At 41.4% G+C, this 22,412-nt stretch overlaps 2 protein-coding genes across 8 annotated transcripts in view; one reads left to right on the forward strand and one right to left on the reverse strand.

The window, feature by feature from the left end:
• The window catches only part of CLVS1 (clavesin 1), a 131,279-nt gene extending 116,416 nt beyond the window's left edge, over positions 1-14,863 (forward strand). Inside the window, exon 5 of the mRNA XM_060128100.1 lies at positions 14,735-14,863. Coding sequence (XP_059984083.1) covers positions 14,735-14,822 — 88 coding nt within the window. The 3' untranslated portion in view covers positions 14,823-14,863. The remainder of the gene's footprint in view (positions 1-14,734) is intronic.
• The window catches only part of ASPH (aspartate beta-hydroxylase), a 256,661-nt gene that overhangs the window by 32,828 nt on the left and 201,421 nt on the right, over positions 1-22,412 (reverse strand). For 6 of the 7 annotated variants that reach the window (XM_060128096.1, XM_060128093.1, XM_060128094.1 and 3 more), the window contains one exon: positions 15,824-18,742. The exons of the other annotated variant lie outside the window; for it this stretch is intronic. In XM_060128096.1, coding sequence (XP_059984079.1) covers positions 18,592-18,742 — 151 coding nt within the window. In that variant the 3' untranslated portion in view covers positions 15,824-18,591. Of the gene's footprint in view, positions 1-15,823; positions 18,743-22,412 lie in introns of those variants that run through there. 7 annotated transcript variants of the gene reach the window in all.

Below are 22,412 nucleotides of genomic sequence, written 5' to 3' on the forward strand. Positions count from 1 at the left end.
CGGGGGGAATTAGCGACAAAGACCCCCTGCCTCTCCTCCTCTCTGTCTGCCAAGAAGGTCTAGGCTTCATAGGAGCACTGGTTTTCCACTCACCAACCCATCCTGGTGTAAGCCTGCCCTCTTGGGCTTGGATAGCAGTTCTATCCTTATTGGTCTTTATTAGTGTTATTCCTTCCTCTCTGTCCCTCTAATCTAACTTATTATCCGTGGAATCTTAAGTGTAATCTTTAAAAATCATAATGATGCCACCCCTTTGCCCAACATCCTCTACAGACTTCCCACTGGTTCCCTGCATTGGATGAAGGCTGCTCCCCTTTGTCACAGGCCCCGGCCACATTGGCTTCTGTCCACCGCCTCCAGGGCCTCCCTGCTCCGAGATGTTCTCCCCTGGCTCGTGGCCCACACTTTCATCAGGGCTGGCTTCTCCACCCACAGCCCTGGAGGGAGTTCTTCACCCTCTCCATCCCAAAGACCCCTCCCTTCCCATTCTGTTCTCCTCTGTCACTGAGCACTGTTTTCATTAAAAAATTTTTTTAAATATTTATTTATCTGGCTGCGCCAGGTCTTAGTTGCGGCATGTGGGATCTTTAGTTGCGGCATGTGGGCTCTTAGTTGGAGCATGTGGGATCTAGTTCCCTGACCAGGGATTGAACCCAGGCCCCCTGCATTGGGAGCGCAGAACCTTAGCCACCAGACCACCAGGGAAGTCCCTGTTTTCTTCTTAATAGGGATCACACTCCCATAATCACACATCTGTTGGCTTATGTATTCAATCTCCCTTCTATAGATGATACACCCTCTCAGGGCAGGGGCTGTGCTGTTTTATTCACCAGTATGTACCCCGTGCCTCACAAATACCCCAGTAGATAACAGATGCTCAATGCACATTTCCTGAAGAAGGAAGAAAGAGGGCAAGGAGAGAGGCAGGGAGCAAAAAGGAGAAGGGAAATAGGAAAGACGGAAGGAAGGAACTGTATGGCAGTAAATGCTGTTAGGGACAGAGGACTTTGTAGAGTGATGAGGTTAATAGTCAACCACGCATAATGGAGTAAGACAGTATCATCATCTTATTTGTAATCAATGTTTGATCAGAATTTGAAATTGTCTCTAAGGGTATCTATAACTAACTCCTTAGTCTGATTATTTCTCCTAGTTACTGAATTTTCATTAACAATTAACTTTTATAATACTTATCTTTTTGAAAATTTTGTTCATCTATTCATTCAGCAAATATGTATTGAGGACCTACTAGACACCAAGATGTAGTACAAGATAGAGTCAGTAAGAGACCAGGATCTACGTCAGATTCTGTGGGTTCAAATCAGGAGCCATGTGACCTGAGTAGCTCTCTCTCTGTGACCTTGGTTTCCTCTCTCCAAAGGGAAAAACTATTAGAGCTGCCTTCTTGTGCTGTGAGGATGAAGTGAAGTGTTAGCTGCTGAGGATAGAGTGGTTGGAAGGGCAGACCCTGCCCCTGCTCTCTGAGTCCACAGCCTATGAAGGGAGACAGACTTTAAACACATCACTGTACAAACAGCTGGTTTATTCTCACCAGGACAAGTGCTTTGACAATGACGATGTACCATGAGGGGCATCTTGAGGGCCCTAATCTGGTCTGGGAGGGGTGCTGGTCAGACAGGGCTTCCCTGAGGAAGTGATGCATAAACTGAGACTTGAGGGTTGAGAAAAAGCTTCCCAGGTGAAAGGAGAAGCGTGGAATTGGGAGCAAACACCCTGCATTTGGAAGGAGCAGGGTGGTTCCTGGGACGACTGTGTTTTACCAATTATAAGATGTATTTTTTTAATTAAAAATCTCTGAAATCAGGACCTGTCGTACAAATGATGACGTCTTAGATTCAATGAAATACAGAATTAAAACAAAAACAAGAACAGAAAAGCCCAGAGAGGCTGGAGAGCAGAAAGTAAGACGAGAAGAGGTGGGGGGGGGGGCATGCAAGACCACATAGGTCTTGAGAAGGATGTTGACCTTTATCTCAAGAGCAAAGGAGAGTCATGGAAAGGTTTTAAGCAGGGGAGTGACATGAAAATACGAATTTATGAAAAGGCTCACCCAGCCTTTTGTGAAAAGTATGAACTGGAGTGAGGGATGGTACATGCACGGAGACTGTCTGGGGCTCCCGCAATAGTACAGGCAAGAGATGGCGGTAGTTGGACCGGGGCTGTGTGAGTGGAAGCAGACAGAAGGTGGACTCAACGATATTTAGTGGGTCGAATCAACATGACCTGATGATAAAGTCATTATGGGGAACAGAGGGAAAAGATTTCAGGAATGACTGGAGGTCTCTGGCTTGGGTAACTTGCTGGAGAACATTTCTGCTTCCCAAGATAGGGAACTTGGAGGAGGAACTGAGTGGGGAGAAGGTCAGTAGAGCAGACTACCCCATCCTTCCTGAAACTCTCACTCTACCCCCTTGGCTTCAAGGAAGCCACTTCTGGTTCACCTCCTACCACTCTGATGTTCACTCTGGAGCTCTCCTCCGTTCCCGTGGCTTGCATCCCTTTATGCCTTGGAGCCCCTAACTTATGTTCATTCTAGAATTCTCCTCTGAGCTTTAGAACCGTATAAGCAGCTGCCTACGTGACTACTCTCACTGGATGCCACACAAGCCCTCACACTAACCGTGTCCAAAACTGAACACATAACCTCCTCCCCAATCTTGTTGGTTCTACCCACTGAACACAGGTCTAGATGCATTACTCTAAAATCTGACTTTTGTGCTATTTTGAAAAGTTTAGTTGGAACCAAAGTATAAAACAGTGATCCAAACTGAATCACAGTAGTCGTTCATCTTGGAGAAGCATCCTCACTAAAGGAACAAGACCGCCTTTCCCCAGGCCCTCTCTGTCACAGTGCCCTGATTCATTTGCTTCCCAGCACTTCTCACTTTCCGGAAGTTTCTCGTTTGCTTCCATCTTCCACGCTCATTGTCTGTGTCAGCCCCACTAGTCACGTGAACAAGGCTTCTCTGACTGCATCAGTCCCGTGGTCCAGCACTTACAGTGATGCCCAGCTTGGAGACAGCACAATCCTGACTTTCCAAGGGTGTTTCCAACCTGTGTGTGAGCTGTTGACACTGAGTCTGGGCAACTCTCTGGAATGAGAGTATACAGAGCTGCCAGAGTGACAGGTGTTTTTATATTAATCTGAATCTCTTCCATGTGAATACCTTGAAGGCAGAGATATTTTCCCTTCCTTATTTAGCATATAGTACATACTCAAAACTTTTTTGTTTTAACATCTTTATTGAAGTGGAATTACTTTACAATAGTGTGTTAGTTTCTGCTTTATAGCAAAGTGAATCAGCTATATGTATACATATATCCCCATATCTCCTCCCTCTTGCGTCTCCCTCCCACCCTCCCTATCCCACCCCTCTAGGTGGTCACAAAGCACCGACATGCTCAAAACTTTTGAAAAAATTTATCGTGTGACATGAACACGGACAAAATGCGAAGTGGGAAAGCAGGATTGTTCAGCTTTGAATTTCCAAAATGTTTTCCTGCCCCTTGAAATATTTCCCAGATTTGAAGGTAGATTTTCCTAAACCGAGAGCTCTTCCCCAGTAATAAATTTGGCATTTCATGAGCTCTTCTGACTCTTTAAGATATTGCATCAATGAGTGAACAGAAGCAGGAATCTGGTTTGAATAAGCCACACCTGACAAATCCTTACAGCTCTTCTTGAGGTAGATGAAAGCAGATTTCCTTTTAGGCGAACCTGGGATGGGAAGGTTCCTTACTGCCCCACGATGATTTAGCCAGGTAGTGACAGCTCCAGAGCAATGCTTTGAAAATTCTCATGTGCGCCCAAAGCACCGGGATCTTGTTAAGGTGCAGATTCTGATTCAGTGGGTCTGGGGTGGGCCTGAGAATCTGCATTTCTCACCAGCTCCCAGGTGGTATGGGTGCTGCTAGTCTGGGGACCACACTTTAAGTGGCAAGGCCCTAGACTGGAATATTTCCCCACATGCCAGACTGGACACAGATGTTCCTGGACTTATTCCAAGGGTTGTTGAAAAACTGAGCCTTTCAGGTTTTGAGAATTTTTAAAAAATAGATATGATTAAAAATAGAGAATTTTAATAGATTAAAATTAATAAAAATAGACAGTTTCTTATCCCCATGCTATAGCTCAAGTAGATGAAGCCCACGGAGGTTAAATGATTTAGCCCAGATCACAGGGCTGGTAGGTGGCAAGATATTGTAAATTCGGTTCTCTTCATTCCAAGCCCAATGCTCTGTCTCCTTTATCACATCTGTTCTCACACTTTTGCGTATTCCTTCCTCCCTCCCTCCTTTCTTCCTTCCCTTTCCTTCCTTCCACGGGAGCTTACAGAGCACCTTTTCGGGGCATTTGCCTTTGCGCAAAGCACTGCAGCTGTCTTGGATGTCTGTTCCCGTTCCCGCCAGCCCGGATTGTACCCTGTCTTTAAGACACAGTTGAAAAGCAACTTACTCGGTCACACTTTCATGTACTGCGCTGTCCCCAAACCCCATTCTGAGTGGGGAAGCTACAGCTACTCAGGAAGAAAATTGATATTCAGGCTAATGTAGTACTATCAAAGAAGGTCCATTAACGTCCTGTCATTTAGATCCATTTAAGTCATCTGACTCAAAAACAGACTTACAGAAGGTAGTTTTTATCGAGAACCCTAGCCATCCTTTTCAAACTCAGGTGGAATGAGTCATCCTCATGGTCTCAGCTGGTGGCAGCCTCTGGCATTTCTCTACCTGCTTCGGAACACCATATTCTAGTTCTAGCAAAGGAACTCCACTGAGGCTGTGCACCATCCATTTCACAGGGAGAAGAAGAATTTGGAAAAATTAGGGATGCTCTGAAAGTGCCTGGCGGCTCTTTGTGCCCGTCTAATTCTAATGAAAGATGAGTGCGTTCAAAGCAGGTGGTACCAGCCCTGTAGCCGTTTGCTGTGTTGCTATTTTAAGATAGGATCGGTAGTATTAAAAAACTCTCCAGAAATATCTGCAGGTTGAAAATGTATTATTTGAACCATCCTCTGAGCGCTCAGGACACCTGAATCCACATCGGAGTTACCTATAGCAATGCATTCTGTTTCTCAACATTTTGGAAACCTGCACACACACAGAATGTGAGCTCATGGCAAGGACAGTCATCTGGTTCAGCTACAGACTGGTCCTAAGACATCTGCAGACCTCACTCTGCTGCCTGGGGTTCCTCTGAAGGAACACAACACACGCTAATTATGACCTTGAACACTCTCATCCTCAGGGGCACTAGGGCGACTCTGCTTAAAGGAATGCTTTGGGAAATTGCTCGGTAACATTAAGAATATTTTTATAATTAAACAATCCTCTTCTCTATATCTATTTTCTAAATTTGCATTCTTTTCTTTGGTTTTCTTCAAGACGGCAGGCGAGGGCTGCCTCTGTTACCAGAAAGACTATCAGCTGTTCACACTCAGAGATCATATTCAGAGAAGTGTTGGTAAAATGATGTCTTTCCAACTGAAATAATTTCTCCTTGAAAGAGCTCCAAGAACTTTATTGTATCTTTTCTCTCTCATAGCCCTCTAGAGAATGTGGTAATATCCTGTCCTCATTGTACCGGTGAAAAACTGTGAGTTAACATGACAGGAATGCATTGTTTCATAAAGAGCAATAAACCATTTTGCAAATAAATGAAGCGGAACATCCAACTGCAGCTGCCAGTTTCCGCCGTGGCCTTTCCTGGTCTTTCCTTCCATCCCTTCCTCCTCGTCTCCAAGTTCCTGGCAGCTGAGCTCTGTTCTCAGATAATCTTATCTGCTCCCTTTCTCCATCCTAATGGACTCTCCATGTTGACTGATTCCAGTTCTGTAGAGCTGTTCCCAGGTATCTGGGTGAATGCTGTACATTGCAAAGAAAGGATCTTGAAGTGTTTGTTATTAAATTCTTTGCTGGTCATTATAGATGAAGATACGATTGTACAACATGTAATTATTAGAACACTTTTTTTTCCTGAATGAAGTTCCGCTATTTTCTTTTCTGATTTCATCACTGTGCCTAAAATAAAGTTTTAATACATAATAGATGATTTTGTTCACCACTAGCTTCGTCGATGCCAATAGAAGAAATGCTTCTCTGAGAACTTGAATATTAACAGTTCTGGATATATGTTAGTATCCTTTGGTTTCTTACGAAGTTGTAGGTATTTCTTGTACAGTATAGCATAGTGTTTAAGAATGTGGGTTATAGAGTCACATGGGTTCAGATTCTAGTTCCACAACTAACTGTGGAAACTTGAGCAAATTAATGAACTTTTCCAAGGCTCAGTTTCCTGATCTGCAAAACAGAATTAACAACACTCACCTCAGTGGAGAAAAGGGAACCTTCCTACACTGTGGTGGGAATGTAAGTTGCTGGAGCCACTATGCTATACCATAAACAGTATGGAGGTTCCTTAAGAAACTAAAAATAGAGTTACCATATGATCCAGCAGTCCCACTGTGCCTATATCTGGAGAAAACTCTAATTTGAAAAGATACATGCACCCCAGTGTTCAAAGAAGCACTATTTACAATAGCTAAGACCTGAAGCAGCCTAAATGTCCATCAACAGATGAATGGATAAAGAAGATGTAGTATATATACACAATGGAATACTACTCAGCCATAAAAAAGAATGAAATAACGTAATTTGCAGCAACATGGATGGACCTAGAGATTATCACACTAAGTGAAGTAAGTCAGACAGAGACAGACAAATATCATATGGTATCACTTATATGTGGAATGTAAAATATGATACAAATGGATTTATTTACAAAACAGAAACAGACTCACAGACATGGAAAACAAACTTATGGTTACCAAAGGGGAAAGGACCGGGGGTTGGGATAAATTAAGAGGCTGGGATTAACATATACACACTACTATATATAAAATAGGTAACCAACAAGGGCCTACTGTATAGCACAGGAAGCTAAGCTCAATATTTTGTAGTAACCTATAAGGGAAAAGAATCTGAAAAAGAATATATATATATATATATATATACACTGAATCACTGTGCTGTACACCTGAAACTAACACAACATTGTAAATCAACCAATACTCACCTCAGAAAATTATTGTGAGGTTTAAATAAAGATAATGCAGGCTAAATAATTAGTGCAGAACCTGGCATGAAATAAGCACTCAATAAATGGTGCGGTTGTTATTGCTGATGGCCACGATGAGATGCTGACAGTAATTATAATAACCAGCCTTGGGGGGGAAACTCTCCTGTAGGTGATAATTCTAAAAATATCCAATTAAAGTGTGTGTTGAAATCTTCCTTTCCAAAACATTCTGAAACTGATTTCAGATGTGACAAGCAAGATTTGCTGGGTGTCAACTGGAATTTTTCTGCACACTGGAAAACGCTTGCTGGCTCCAGACCAGACGGGAGCTACTCTGCAGCAGGAAACTGTGACCTGTGGACATGTAGCAAGAAGTTCCTTTAAATAAACTAAAACGCTTTACAATGACACAGGAAAATCGTTATTAAGTAGCACCTGGCCGCTCTGAGTTCAATATTTAGAAGCTTACGGAAATAAAAATATTTTTAAAAGGTAAATCTTTTTGACTCATGAAATCTAAATGTATTGGGCATACACAGACTTCAGGAAAGGCTTTCCAGGTCTGGTTAAATTTTGTCATTTTTAGTATTGTTATGGTTTTCTAGAAGGAGGTAAAGACAAATGCTGAGATAGAGAGGAAAGACTATCTGAGCCAATTAGCTTAAAGTCTGAATTGTAGAACTTTGAAAAATGACGTCTAATTATTTTCAAGAACTAATGGGTGATTTAACCCAGTCTCGTAGACTTCATGACATCTTGGGGTTAAAAATAGCACTTTGTCTGAGATCATTTTACAGTTGAAAAATGTGGGATCATAGAAGCCAAGTGAGGTGTTCCATAGAGCCCTAGTTCGTGACAGCAAGTTGGTGACGGGCTGATGAGAAGAGGCACTGAACTCCCAGTCTAGTTCTCTTTCATCAGCTCAGCTCTCCAAGGACCCTCACAATGAACAGCAAAAAACATCTGTAGTGGTCACACAAAGTTAATATTAATTTTGCTATATGTTCAGAAAGGACTTATTTCTTTCCCTTCAAGTAGGTTAAATTTCTTCCTAAAATCTTTTCATATGATTTATTCATTTAGAGGTAAAATAATGGTATGTGTTCACTCTCATCTAAAGGATAACAAATTAACGGAATCTAGACTGATGAAGTTTCTTTCTGTTTAGAATTCAAGCAACAACAGCGATACTCAGAAAGCAGCTCTCATGTCACCTCGGGCTTTGTGTGTGTCAATGTGAGGGTTAAATGAGTTAACACATGGAAAATAACGCAGCACAGTGAATACTGGCAATGACAGACCATAATGTTGTTGCTGTGGTCCTTTGGGATGACTCTGAATTTCTAAATGAGGATTAGTATATTACTCTGGCTCAGCTACAAGTGTGATGGAGGGAATGAGGTCTTAAATAACATGGCTGTCCAACGGAAATATAATGTGAGCCGTACATGGAATTTTAAGTTGTCTTGTAGCCACGTTACAAAAGTAAAGAGAAACACGTGAAATTAATTTCAATACGTTTTAACCCAATGCGTACAAAATTATTATTTCAATATAATTTTTAAAGTATTAGTGAGATATTTTATATTCTTTTTTTCCCCTACTGTCTTTGAAATCCCATGTATACATTATCTATACAGTCCATCTCAACTCAGACCGGCCCAGTTTCAAGTCCTCAATGGCCACATGTGGTTAGGGCTCTGTGTTGGACACCGCTGCTCTAGTCCTATGTACACGTGAGCCCAATTTCATCCTTTCTGAAAGTGCCTTTTCTCCTGGCTCTGTCCTCCTTGCTATAAGATCAGTACCCATCATGGTTAAAGAGAAATACGTTATATATTTAAATTTGAGTTATACTGCACATAGGCAAGACCTGAGTTGAATGTTTGGCTCACTCTAAAAATAGTTCACTTAAAAAGCAATAGAATATTTCTTTTTCTTGGACTGGTTTCTTTATATTTCAGTAAGTTGTGGCTAACTATATTGTCAAAGTAGAGGGAGGTTTACTTTTTATTTCTTTACTTTGATAGGGAAAAGCTTTGCTGACATGAAAAATACTTAGGTTTACCTTTTGTTAAAGTGCTTTGTTGATTTATGATTCGTGATTTATTTACTAGTTCAGTAAATATTAACTGTTTCGTGTTGCCTGAAAGCATGATTCTAATACTGAAGAGTTTGGTAGCTGGACAGAAGAATACATGTGTTACAACTATAACTTACGACTCCTTATCAAGGACATTATCAAAGGCGTTATAGTAGAAGGAAACCCCATATTGCTTTACATAGTGGAAAACAACAACAAATAGATGTGCTGAAAGCTACATAAATAATTGTTAATCAGATGGGAACTTCTGTGTTACTTCTGAAAATTACAGGATATAAAGTAAAATAATCAGGTTAGCTTTCATGTGGAAGAGTCGCATCACTTATTTTGAAATTCTAAAATATGAGTCTGGATCCATTCTCAAATCTTAGTCGCACTTAGTGTCAGGTTACCCGACACATCAAGCAGGACACACAATTTTCTCTTGTAAGTTTAATCATGAGGCTATGGGAACTTGGAGTTGAATTCATGCTTTGTGACCCAATGTGTCAATGAACTAAATATGCCAGGCCTTAACTTTCTTATCGGCAAATGCGGAAGAATAACAAGGGCTAGAAATGTAGGAGCACGTCACAAGCTGACACTGGGCTAGACACCTGACTTGCTGTAACTCATCTAATTCTCATCACCCCCATGTCCCAGGTTGTGGGCACTATGCTATTTCCATTTTACACATGAGGGGGTCGAATTTGCCCAAGCTCACAAAGCCAGCAGTGGAGCCATCATTCAAGCCCAGGCAGGAGCTCCTGAGGGAACTGCCTTGATAACTGAACGTACAGGGGAGAAACAGGGGTTAAACAGAATTACTTAGAGGCATCTTTAAAAATATCTTTTAAAAAGCCCCCACTCTTTCTGTTTAGAGGTTCTTATACAGGTTCACTAAGATATTAGGCAGTTCTGCACTATTCCACAAAACCAAGCCCATCACTAACTTTAAGAAATAAAACCAGAAGTATGGAATACTTCCTGATGAAGTGACGAGGCTGGTCCCTGGAAGAGAAATGGGGAGGACCTGAGATGAATGAGGGTTTGACTAAATAGCCTCTGAGGTTCCTTAGAGCCCTGGCCTTCAGTGACTCTAGGTGAATGTCTGGGGTTGAAGGGCGGAGCTCCTGTGCCCTTATTTGGGGTCCACAAAGCCCAAGCCAGGCCATGGCAGTTCATTAGTAAGAATATGTGGTGACAGCTGTTGAGATAAGGTAGCTAAGTGAAGTTCTGCAAATAAGCCTCTGACTGAGAACAGAACTCTTAGTTCAACTGCAAGTCTGTGCAGAATGGACTAGCTCATGGTGAACATTTTCTGTCTTTATCTTGTTCTTTTTGGAATTTAATTGCCTTTGGAATCAGTAAAAATTAAACCATGGCTATAGATGTTTGATGACATGCAGTGGAGAAAGTTCCAAATTTTGGAGAGGAAAAGGGGAAGGTAGAAAGAAGAAAGGTAGAGAGAATGGGGGCGGGGGGGGGGGGGAGAGAGAGAGAGAGAGAGAGAGAGAGAGAGAAAGAGAGAGGAGATATAATAGCAGGAAAACAAAATGTGGCTATGAAGGCAAGAATGAAGCCTTTGTGAGGGTAGTCTGCTATAGCACTGAGATAATGATGGCTGAGATGGCTCAAATAACTCCCCTGCTTGCCCTTGGGGTTAAGCTGGCTTTCAGTGTTGGAAAGAGGACCCAAGGGAAAAGTCTGAAATGTTTATTCTAGCAGAAGTGTTAATCTTCTTGGGAGAAGGCAAATCCACCACATGGAGGGATTACCACTGAGCGTGATCTGGGCAACAAAGTCGCAAGGCAAGTGGTCCTCCAGTTAATGCACAACTCCTGAGCTCTCTGTTTACAAGTGGTGGAGACATTTCTATCAGTGAGCAGTGGATCGGTCTTCCCAGAGAGTACTGTGACTCAGCTAAACGGCCTGAGGGCAAGATTTAAGAAAGGTGTTTCTCTTGGCTTTATTTATACTAGATTTTGAAAACAGCAACATATGCTTTCTGTTTTTCCAGTGAATTTCAAACACTTCATGATGAGTGTGTTCCTTATATCAAATGTTCATTGTGTGACCAGGTAAATGGAATCACGTCATGCCGGAAGTAGAGAGGCTATGGTCTCCTTCTCATCAGGAAAAAAGCAAACAAGGGGAAAAAATGTTATGTTTGGTCCCTCATGGTCGGTGCCTCAGAACTGTTCAATTGTTACTCACCACTCACCCAAGACAGACAGTTTATTGGCTGAGATAACAAAACTAGCATTCTGTGTCCCTGCTGTCAGTATGGGTATTAAAAAATCCCAAATAGATCCAAATCTGATGCCAAGTGGAGGGAAGAGTCACCTGAATAAGGACTGTGAATGATGTCACTGGGTGAATGATAGCTTTTTCCTTCCTTCCTTTCCTTCTAGAGCTAATGCCTCCCCTCCCCCAAATGCCCTGTTCTCAGGGTGCCTATCACAGTAATCCCATACCCATCTGTGCGTTTATGACTGGGCAACTGAAGCAATATTTCCACTAAAGAATGAGGGGTTCTGAACATTTTCTCACAGTCCCTGGCATATAGCAGAGGACATTCACAAGCACTTCTTACCATGAGTGAGTGGAAATAAGTGATTGTTGATTGAATGTTCAATATTTAAGAATTTGTTGATTTTTTTTTCCCCATAGTGGCTCCCAAAATAGGGGAAGGGAAAGTTTGGAAACAAATCCAATACTCGTGAAAATCACAGACAATCATTTGGATGGATAACAAATTTCTAGATCCAAAAGGATAGAGATACAGTGGTAATATAAGCCAAATTAAAAAAGATGAAATACTCAACCACGCACTTTCAAGATGGGGGAGAAACGACTTAACAGCAGCATGTGTAAATATAGCTAATATTTCCCTCGGCTTTATTCCGTGAGTGCCAGAAAGGTTAAGGCAATTCTAGGTGCATTTTCTATGCTTCAATAGAAGCATACAAAAAAAGAAGAAGAGAGGAAGCAATAATTTCATTCCCTTTTGAGGTGACGTCCTGAGGGCAACCAGTTGATGAAGAGATGCAGGAGAGTGGTAACTTTAGAAACCTTGGCTCAAGAGGCGTTTGGTTAGTTTTAGTGCGGGCAGAGAGAGGGCTGGAGAGCACTAGAGAAACACCTAAAGGGCTGTTACGTGGACCAGATGGATTACACATACTCTGGCGGCTCCAGCAGACGAAACCAGAAGCAGTATAGAGAAACGGCAAAAAGACAGGTTCTAGTTCAGTGTAAGAAAGAACTTGCTAGCAGAGCTCCTCCTCTACGAGCATGGAGGAGTAGATTTCTTAAGTCAGATGTATTCAGCAAGAGGCTGCGTGGCTCCTGACTGAATATGTCCTAGTGGGTTAATCTAGTGGGTCGCCAAGGTCCCTTCTAACTCTGTGGCTGTGATTCTCTTGCCATGTTGTAAAACAAAGCCAACTGGCATGAAAGGAGAAGAATACACTTCAGTAATAAAGGACCGGCCTTGTATATCCTTCATCTTCACCAGGGCCTGAAGGGCAAAGCAGTTAGGCAGCTGTCCAAGGTGCTGCATGGAGTGGCCTGTGTGGGCAGTTCTACTTCTGTTTTTCAGTTTGTTTTCATGCCTTCTGGGTTTTCAGCTTTTCTTCTTCTTATATAAATCAATTACCCCGCCCCCCACGTGTATGCGTGCGCACACACACACACACACACACCAGGCCTTATTTAAAAGCAAAGACAGAAATACGTAGGCAATGTGTAAAAGAGCTGAACTACACTACCTGGGGCTTCTCTGCCCTGTCCCAGGAGCAAACGAATCCATTTCATTTTCAAAGGTTAGACTTGGTACCTAAAGTTGGACTGTTTGACGGGATTGACATTTAGAGTAGCTAAAAATCTCTGCAGTGTGAGGTAGACCCAGGAACATTGTGAGGGTGATATACCTGTCCTGTTCTCTATTTGTGCAGCCTTTCCTATGTTACTTGATTTTTTTGGTCCCTTAGTTTTTCCCACCCCCCAGATGGAAGCAATAATAGCATCACTCCTTAGGGGTATGAAAATGAAGTAACTTCATGCATGTAAAGAAGTTACAACTATACCAGGTGCACAGACAGCAAATATTAGTGTTATTATATACTGTGTTTGGGATCCCCAGATTTGATAATTGGCTAGAGGGACTCACAGGACCCAGAAATGTAGTTACACTCACAGTTAAGGTTTCTTATAGCACAAGGATACAGATAAAAATCAGCAAAGGAAAAAGGTGCAGTGGGTGGAGTTCAGGTACACTGGACCACTTGCAAGCTTCCAGTTTGCCTCCCGTGCAGTCACACAGAGAGAGCTCAATTCTCTCAGCAATGACGAGTGACAACACATGCACAGTGTCACCAACCACCCACCCATGCCTTGATGCCCAGGGTTCTGGGTTTTATTGGGGTGGGGGGGGTCCGTCACATAGGCATGCAGAGCATGTGTGACTGACCTTAGCCACTCGGTCTTCAACTCCTCCACCTTCCCCAACAAGAAGTCCAACTGACAGGGTGTGACCCAAAGCTCAGGCATACGAAGACACTTTATCAGTCAGGACACTCCCAGGGTTCAGAAGAACCAGTCAAGGGACAGTCCTGAAGACTTTTAGAATGTGGAGGGTTTGGGCAACTCAGGCCTACTGAGTTAACCATTTACTGCACATATATGTAAATCTTGCTTATTTGAACAACCCAATTCAACCATTTTCTTAATGTTTTGAATGGCTTTTTTTTTTTTAGTATGTGAACGTTTATTGAATGTCTACTGTGTGCATAGCTCTTATCATCTTCTCTCTAGAAAGCTAGAAACTAATTTCAGTTTCAATCATGTTATAAACACAGGAACTTGTTATTACTCTAGTATAAAAGGACACACCAGAAACTAAGATCAATGCCATTGTTGCAATAATGGTGATAACACAGTGCCCCATAAATTTTGACTACAAGTACATGTCAAGTGCTTTAGGTATAGTATTAGTTTTAGTCTTTCTCAACAACGCTGGAAGGTAGGTAACAGCTCTGCTTTACAGGTGAGGCAATAAAGGTCCAGGGTTCTGAAAACTCCCCCAGGACTCCTCAGTCAGTAAGGGGTCAAGAATACATCGACCATCTGATTCCAAATCTCATGGCCTTAACATCATACATGATAGTTTCCTATGACCTTGAGAAACAAAGGCTCTCAGAAATACTTTGAAACATTAAAAATCTAACAAAATTTAGGAGACTTTACACATCTCAAGATCCACAGAATGTTTAGACAGGGGGGGCAGAGTTGTGGCTAGAACACATGTTCATTTTACCAAAAGAAGAGATTCCTGCAAAGAAGATTCCAAGATGCCTCGCTCCCTCAAAATGTGGTGTAGAAGACACAAAAGCAAGGAACACAGAGATACAAAAGGGGGGAGAAGTTATATAGCTATTTTGAGTGTCTTGGTTAATAAGGGGGACATAAAGTCTGAATGCCTCACAAGATTCCAAAATGGCTGACACCATGACTTATTTGTAATCATATCTTTTTCCTTCCCCTGTTATTAGATCTCAGTCTGTGGTAGAAGCTGGGACCCTGAAACATGAGGACAAGGGAGAGAATGAGAACACTCAGCCACTCCTGGCTCTGGACTGAACCCTGAGCCACCCTGTGCTCCGGACATCGCCAGCCCTCAGTGGTAGCAGCCACCAGGAAGCACATGTGCAACTGACCCCACAATGCGTGCGTTCGGCTTGACACAAGGGCCTCCTCTCCTGCCACCCAGTAATGACTGTCACCAGCCATTGGTCTAAGCAGCCAAAGTTGAACAAAGACTTGAGAGATGCTTTTTTTTTTCAATGAGGGAATTGGAGGATGAAGCAAGGCAGTTATGGAAACAAGATTCCCCCCATCCCATATTTATAGTATTAAGTGAATTGAAAAGAGAAAAACTAAATCTGATGCACACACTTCATTAGGATAAGGATCTTTCTGAGGCTTTGCAGAGACTCTGTCCAGTTTTTGCAATTTAAGATTAAGTGCATTTCCAAGTAGATACATAAGAATTAAACTGTGCAGACACAATTGTCAAGTTTAACGTAGTGCAAAGCCCCAAGACAACAGTATCTCCAGTGATTTCCATTCCTATATTGAAATGCTTTCTTTGACCTCATCACCAGCATCAAATTTCAAATTGTTCAGCCTAAGGGCACATTCTCGTAGGTCTGGCTGTTTGCAGAGCTTGTTGTTGTTTTTTTTTTTGATATCCTGCAAAAATGATTTTGATATCACATCTTTGATCAGGCCACCAGCTGATTATCATGAGCTAATTTTAAACAAAGACACAAACTGAAAGATCTCTATTTCATCTTAGCAATGTGACTTCCCACAGGGGATGTGTGTCTCTAGAGGGTGCGCGGGGGTCTCATTGAAAATACATGTCACTGATTAATGAATCCATTCAAGTTGCCTCACTTGGGTCACTACAGAAAAGAAAAGTGCTCCCCACGTCCCCTCACCTCCTCTTGCAACCAGTTAAAGGTGTGGAGAAAGGGCCTGGCTGTTGCCGAGAGGGTAGGTGTCAATCATGGAGGAAGACCCCTAAGGATGGTGAAATACGAAAGAACTGAAAATAAGAGAAGACCAGGAATGCAGGATGAAATGCCAAAGATCACTTTATTTCTTTGTTTATTATCCTTAGAAATGGAGTCCCCAGCTATCCATTCAAAGGAAATCAGATAAAAAATAAGCAGATTATCATAAGATATAATATCCTTACTTGTGCCATGTTTCCCAAAACCAGGTGTATGTTCTCAGCTATCTCTTATTCTCCCAGCCATCTGCATGACATGGGCCTTCATTAGTATGACCAGTTGGTGGTCAATGTCAAACAAAAAATATTTTAGTTGATAATGAGCAGTAAAATATGATTTTACACGTTAAGTACTTGGGAGGGTTACTTGTTGGCTAAAAAATTCAAAGGAAAGAGGTGATTCAACTGGCCATAATCATCCTCAATAGATACTAATCTTAATCATGTATTACATCTCTTTCTTAATGGATCTAGTGTTATAATTTTTTTCTACTGGTAGAAAATAATAACAGAAGTGATTTTTGTATTCCACCCTTGAAATAAAATTGAAAGAGAATTTAAAATATTTCTTAACCAACTGCATCACAGTATAAATAAAACCAATTCATTTCGTGTAGACATTTCAAATAACAAAAAAATAACACTGAAATAAGTCTACCAATGCAATGACTGAAACACTTTTCTTATATACCACAACATAGGGAAGAAAGATGAAGAATTAAAGCGAATTGGAAAACCCATTTTATTACTTGAGTTTATAAAATAGTTGTGGGATCCAGTATTTCAAATGCTACTGAAGTCTATTATTGCCAACATTCTGCAGCAGTAATAGCTCTGGCTTTCCAATCGGCAATATTTAGAATCCTCCTGTAGTGACCCGATTTTAAATACCATACTATAATTACTAAGTTAAGAGCTAGTTTTGACTCTATTCCATGATTTCATTAAATGAATCAAAGATGATGGTTCAACAGTGACAACTTACATTTTGAGTTTCTTTATGTGTATGCAATATACATACAAGAACCAAATTCAGTAAGTGACATGAATGTTACCACATGAACACTAGATTGTATTGTTCTTTGTCAGTCATTTCTTCTGTTCAATAAATACTGAAGGACACAAATGCTTTTTTATTTTTCAGGAGTTTGCTTTTTCTTCTGGATTTCGGTAATTAATTTTGACATTTTTCCTCACATGCTTCTTCATCTATTTTAGTGAGATTTTTCAACATTGGCAAAACAGAAGGAAAGAGGACAAATATTTTACAAACTCTTTGACTGGAAGCTGAAGTCCTTAAAGACAAGCAAAGGGGGTTCATTTCAATATTAAAGAATGCTTTCTAAATAAGATAAAGGAAGCATCTTTCTTTGTCCTTCAATGGAAAAGAAAGCACAAGTGTTTTTTCTACCTGCAAATGAAATCTGGTAACCTATGTGTCATTTCTCCAGCATTTTTGTTCATATTGGCTTAAAATTCAGTGCATGAATATCATTACATTCTTATAGCTAACATTTCTAGTTAGCTTTGATTTAAAAAACACAAAATTTAATGCATCAATATTCCACTAAATTAATGACGTGGTCATCTTCGGAACGAGTAGGCAACTGTTCTTTCTATGCAGTAGGAAATTTTAAAGCCGAACTATCAATAATGATTGCCATCTCAAAGTGAAGCTCAAATGGCAGAAGTTTCTCAAGCCAGGGAGATGTCAGAGTCTTCCAAACAATTTCAAAGAGGAAAGCGATTTTTACATCCTACACGCAGGACAGAGATCCTGGCATATTCTTGGTCTTCCACTCTGCCATCCTTCATAGTTTTACAAAATTTTGATGGGAATCCTTTCAACGGCCTCATCACTCACAAGGATCCCCAACAGAAAACACTCTGGATTCCAGCCCTGTTTCATAGACGCAAAGAGACCAGGAGCCAGGTGTCCTAGCAGCCCCCTATCTACCTGATCCCAAGAGAAAATTTTCACTTGGAGAAATTTTACTTTTTGTTTTCTAATGCCTAGTGCTTGACATTAAAAAAATTTACATGCGTCATTGTTATAACTCATTACAAAATGACTCTAAGTACTTCTTCAGTGTAAAAAGTTCCTCTTAGAAATAAATACCATTTTGACAGTATCTCCACCATTCACATAGCGAGGAGAGGAATTAAGACATGAGCTCTCAATGGTGACAAAAAAGCAAAGAGACGCAATGGGTAGGGAGCAGTACGGTTCATGAAGACATTGGCATAATTATGTCTTTCTCCTTTGTATTAGGAAAATAGAATCGTTTTTTCATATGAGTGCCTTTTACTAAAAATAATTAAAAGAGGGACGTCTGAGTTCATCAGGAAAGTTACGATTAAGCAGAACTAAAGCGTTTATACAGCTTGCCATTAAACTCAACAAAAAAGTAGCGGTGTGTGATGACAAAATCATCCTGCTTCCCTAGAAAAATATAATTGCATAGAAAAATTAAAAACTAAAGCAATCCATTTACAGTTTCTACATATACTCTCATTTACACTGATTTCGCCTATTCTAAGTGGAAAAAATATCTTTGGCCGGCAAGGTAGAAGCTATCATGGGTTCACCTGGAATACAGGCATCAGATGGGGGCTGTCATGGATGAAATACCGCAGGTATTTTCTAAAAGAATTGCAGCGAGGCATATATTCCCTTTAGTGTCATCCAACCCTCGGAGGAGGTTTAGAATTTTTCAGGCTGCAAATCCAGGGAATTAAGGGCTGTGGTGTTTGAACATCTATGCCCACATCCAAGGTGACTGAACCAGAGAGGCAGCCTCTCTCCAGCGTGTCCTGAGCCTGCCCAAAATGCTAAATCGCAGGAAGGCTGCGTCTCTGATGGGGTGTCAGCTCGGGGTGCCACACATCCACGATGAAGATCAGCCGGAAAGACGTGGCATCCTGCCACACCTCATGCTCAAAGGAGTCATCAAAGATGAGCACCTTGCCTTCTTCCCATGTCCTGGAACAGAAAAGCATGGAAGCTTGTGATTCAGATGCCTGAGGATCAATCCACGTCTGTGTTCAGGAAGGCTCTCTCATGATAACCTTTGCAATAGGACCAGGTAAGTGAAACACAGGATGTGTTCTTTCCTCGGTGATTAAGAAAGAATTTCAGGATGCTTACCATGAACATCAGCTTTCACGCTCAGCACTGAAGGTATACAAAAGGCAGGAGACTGGTGATAAGGGTAAACTTATTCTTGGTACAAACCTAGGCAAGGCTTGTTTAGTCGGGCGAGCACTCAAAAGTGTGCCCCAGTGGCTCATTCCCAAGATGACCTCCCAGTCAATGGCTCCATGGTATCCTCCCTGGCATTTCAGAGATTGGTGTGGAAGTACAGACAGTGACTGGGTCTCAGGCATTTTGATGTCCCATAGGCATGGTGTCTGTGCATCTCCAAATGATTCTCTTTTCAACCCATTCCATTTGTTAAAGTTCCATTTTATGGAAGGGCAGATTGTTTATACTCCTAATGTTATACGCTGTGCAAGTGGGTTATCCATGGAATATTTGAAATGAATGCTGCAAAACATCCTTTAGGGCTGACAGCACTACTTCACAAGATACCTGTAGAGGAGCTAAGATCTAAATACGGTGTTAGTCTAAATAAGACAGTCGAGAGAGTAAAATGCAGGGCGCAATCATACAATGCCTTTCAAACCCAAGGAAACTTTATTATTTCTGCTAATGTTTTCTTCTTTTTCGAATAGGTATTAATTGTCAATATGGTAAATGCTAAGTTATGTTTCTGAAATGAAGTTTTTACTAGGAAATTTTTTCTAGATATCAAAATTCCTCTCAAGTATTTAAAATCTTACTTCCTGGATTAGCAAATAATTAAAATTATAGGAGGAAAACGCTAGCTTGATTTCAACTTATTGCATTATCATAAAGAAGTTTTCCTTAGGGAAATGATTTGTCTTTTTATGTTCATTACCTGGTGATTAATCAATATTAAATTAGATAATGTTACACACGGCAAGCTTTCTCAACCTTGGCAATACTGACATTTTTGCCAGGTAATTCTTTGTTTTGGCGGGGGGCGGGGGCTGTCCTGTGCTCTGTGAGACGTTTAGCAGCACCTCTGGTCTCCGCTAGATACTAGTAGCACGCCCTTACAAACTGTGACTATCAAACATGTCTCCTGGGCTTCCCTGGTGGCGCAGTGGTTAGGAATCCGCCTGCCAATGCAGGGGACACGGGTTCCAGCCCTGGTCCGGGAAGATCTCACATGCCGCAGAGCAACTAAGCCTGTGTGCCACAACTACTGAGCCTGTGTGCCACAACTACTGAGCCTGTGCTCTAGAGCCCACAAGCTACAACTGCTGAGCCCACAAGCCACAACTACTGAGCCCGCGAGCCACAACTACTGAGCCTACGTGCCACAACTACTGAAGCCTGCGCACCGAGAGTCTGTGCTCCACAACAAGAGAAGCCACTGCAATGAGAAGCCCACACACCTCAACGAAGAGTAGCCCCTGCTTGCCACAACTAGAGAAAGCCCGCGCACAGCAACGAAGACCCAATGCAGCCAAAAAAAAAGTCTCCAGTCATTGCCAAATGTCCTGAGTTGGAAGGCAGTGAAGTGGGAGACAAATTTGTCTGAGACATATTAATGAATCTGACACTAAAATTTCCAAATAATTTAAATTAACAAATATCTGCAAGTTAAAAGCTCCTTGAAGTTGGGAACCAATCCTCTGTTCTGTTACCCATTCTCTCCCCAGCCCCACCTCCTGCGCTGCCTCACACACCTACCCTGATGTCTTTGTTTTAACTGAAGTATAGTTGATTCACAATGTTGTGCAATTGCGAGTTTATTGTTTATTTTTATTTTTTGGCCATGCCGCACAGCCTGTGGGACCTTAGCTCCCTGACCAGGGATGGGGCCCACAACCCCATTAGTGGAAGCACACAGTCCTAACCACTGGTCCGCAGGGGAGGTCCCACCTACCCTAAAGTCTTGCACTCAATAAATGAGTTGCTTGGCTCTTTGATCCAATTCCTCTGAAGGGTCAGGGTCTACTGGAGTCCCATCCAAGTGTAACGAAGGACAAAAATATATAGACTCAGGGGCAAATGACTGACTATGTATTCATTACCATGCAAAGTCAAATTTGAAAAGAAAAGCAAAGTTAAGAAATGAAAAAAATGACAAGAAAAAAGAAGCAAAATGATCCCTAGCTTATACAGTTTGGTGGTCATTTCCTCGGCCTTGTTATCGGTGGGACTAAGCAATGTCAGTGACAAGCCTACAATACAGGCAGAAGACAAGGGGGGAAGGGCATGCAAAAGAAAACAACAGTACATCCATGTTCACAGCAGCATTCCTCACAGTAGCCAAAAGGTGGAAGCAACACCAGTGTCCACTGACAGATGAATGGATAAACAAATGTGGTCTATACATACAATGGAATATTCCTCAGCCTTAGAAGGAAATTCTGACAATGCTACAACATGGATGAACCTTTAGGCCATCATGCTAAGTGAAATTAGCCACTCATGCAAGGACAAATACTGTATGATTCCACTTATATGCAGCACCTAGAGTAGTCAAATTCATACAGAAAATTCAAAATTACTTTGGCATCACTCTCTATGAGTAATCTCCCTCTATTTGAGAAGACTGAAAACTTCCCAGGGGGTGCAATATCAAAACTCCGTAAGAGAATCTGTGACATAACGCTTGGTGCGGCAATGACAAGTGATTCTCAACGTTTTCTGAGTGGTAGAGAGCCTAGAACCTACTTAAAGTACTGGAAGTAATTAAGACAACTAAATTGAACGTTCTAAGTTTGCACAAAATGACATTTTTCACTAGATTACGGTAAGTATAAGAAAGCCAAAGATTTAGGAATGCTGGATGTGAGAAAAACCTTAAGCATTCCATTCATTAACTTAAATTCCTTATAAATTGGGAAAAGCTTTTAGCGCTGGTTCATTCATGGCATACCAGTGCCTGTAAAGGTGGAACTTAAGTTAGCACTGGGTTGTGGCTTTGCAGATATTTTGGGTCAAATATGGACTAGTGTAAACCACTGATTAAACAATTTTTTAAACGTGAAATCTGGGAGGTATTCCAAGGGGCTGGATTCCATTAGGGCCATAAAATTCTATTAGATTTATACTTGCCTTTCTATTTTCTTTCAGACACTTTCCCAGAAAACAGTAAAGATACTCAATTACTTATTGTAGATTCTTAAATGTAGATACCTTCTGAATAGGTAAAAAATGATGTCTTTCAATCACTTATGAGAGCTAGAATGACTAAAAGTGCAGCCCTAATTGGGAAGGACAATAAAACTCCATCCAAGTGACATGCAGACTAAAGTGACTTGCGTTCAACAAGAGATGTGTCACCTGTCTGGGAAAGGATGAAGGATTTCCAGAACAAAAAGAGTCAGAGCTCAAAGATGTCAAAGGTCTTGCACCTCTTCTGCGTGAAAAACAAAGACACTCATTGCAATGCAAAGAAAATAGTTTTCAGGTCACTCGCTTTGAGAGCAAATCTCCACCACATACATTTAAGTTATGCTGAGATTATGACAAGAAAAGGACCCTCTGGAGAAAAGATTTTCAGAGCAGCCTTGGAAAGAAGTGTTCCTGGAGGCGTTCACCCAACCTTCCT

Source organism: Lagenorhynchus albirostris, chromosome 17 (genome assembly GCF_949774975.1).
Source record: "Lagenorhynchus albirostris chromosome 17, mLagAlb1.1, whole genome shotgun sequence".
In the NCBI taxonomy this organism is placed as follows: domain Eukaryota; kingdom Metazoa; phylum Chordata; class Mammalia; order Artiodactyla; family Delphinidae; genus Lagenorhynchus; species Lagenorhynchus albirostris.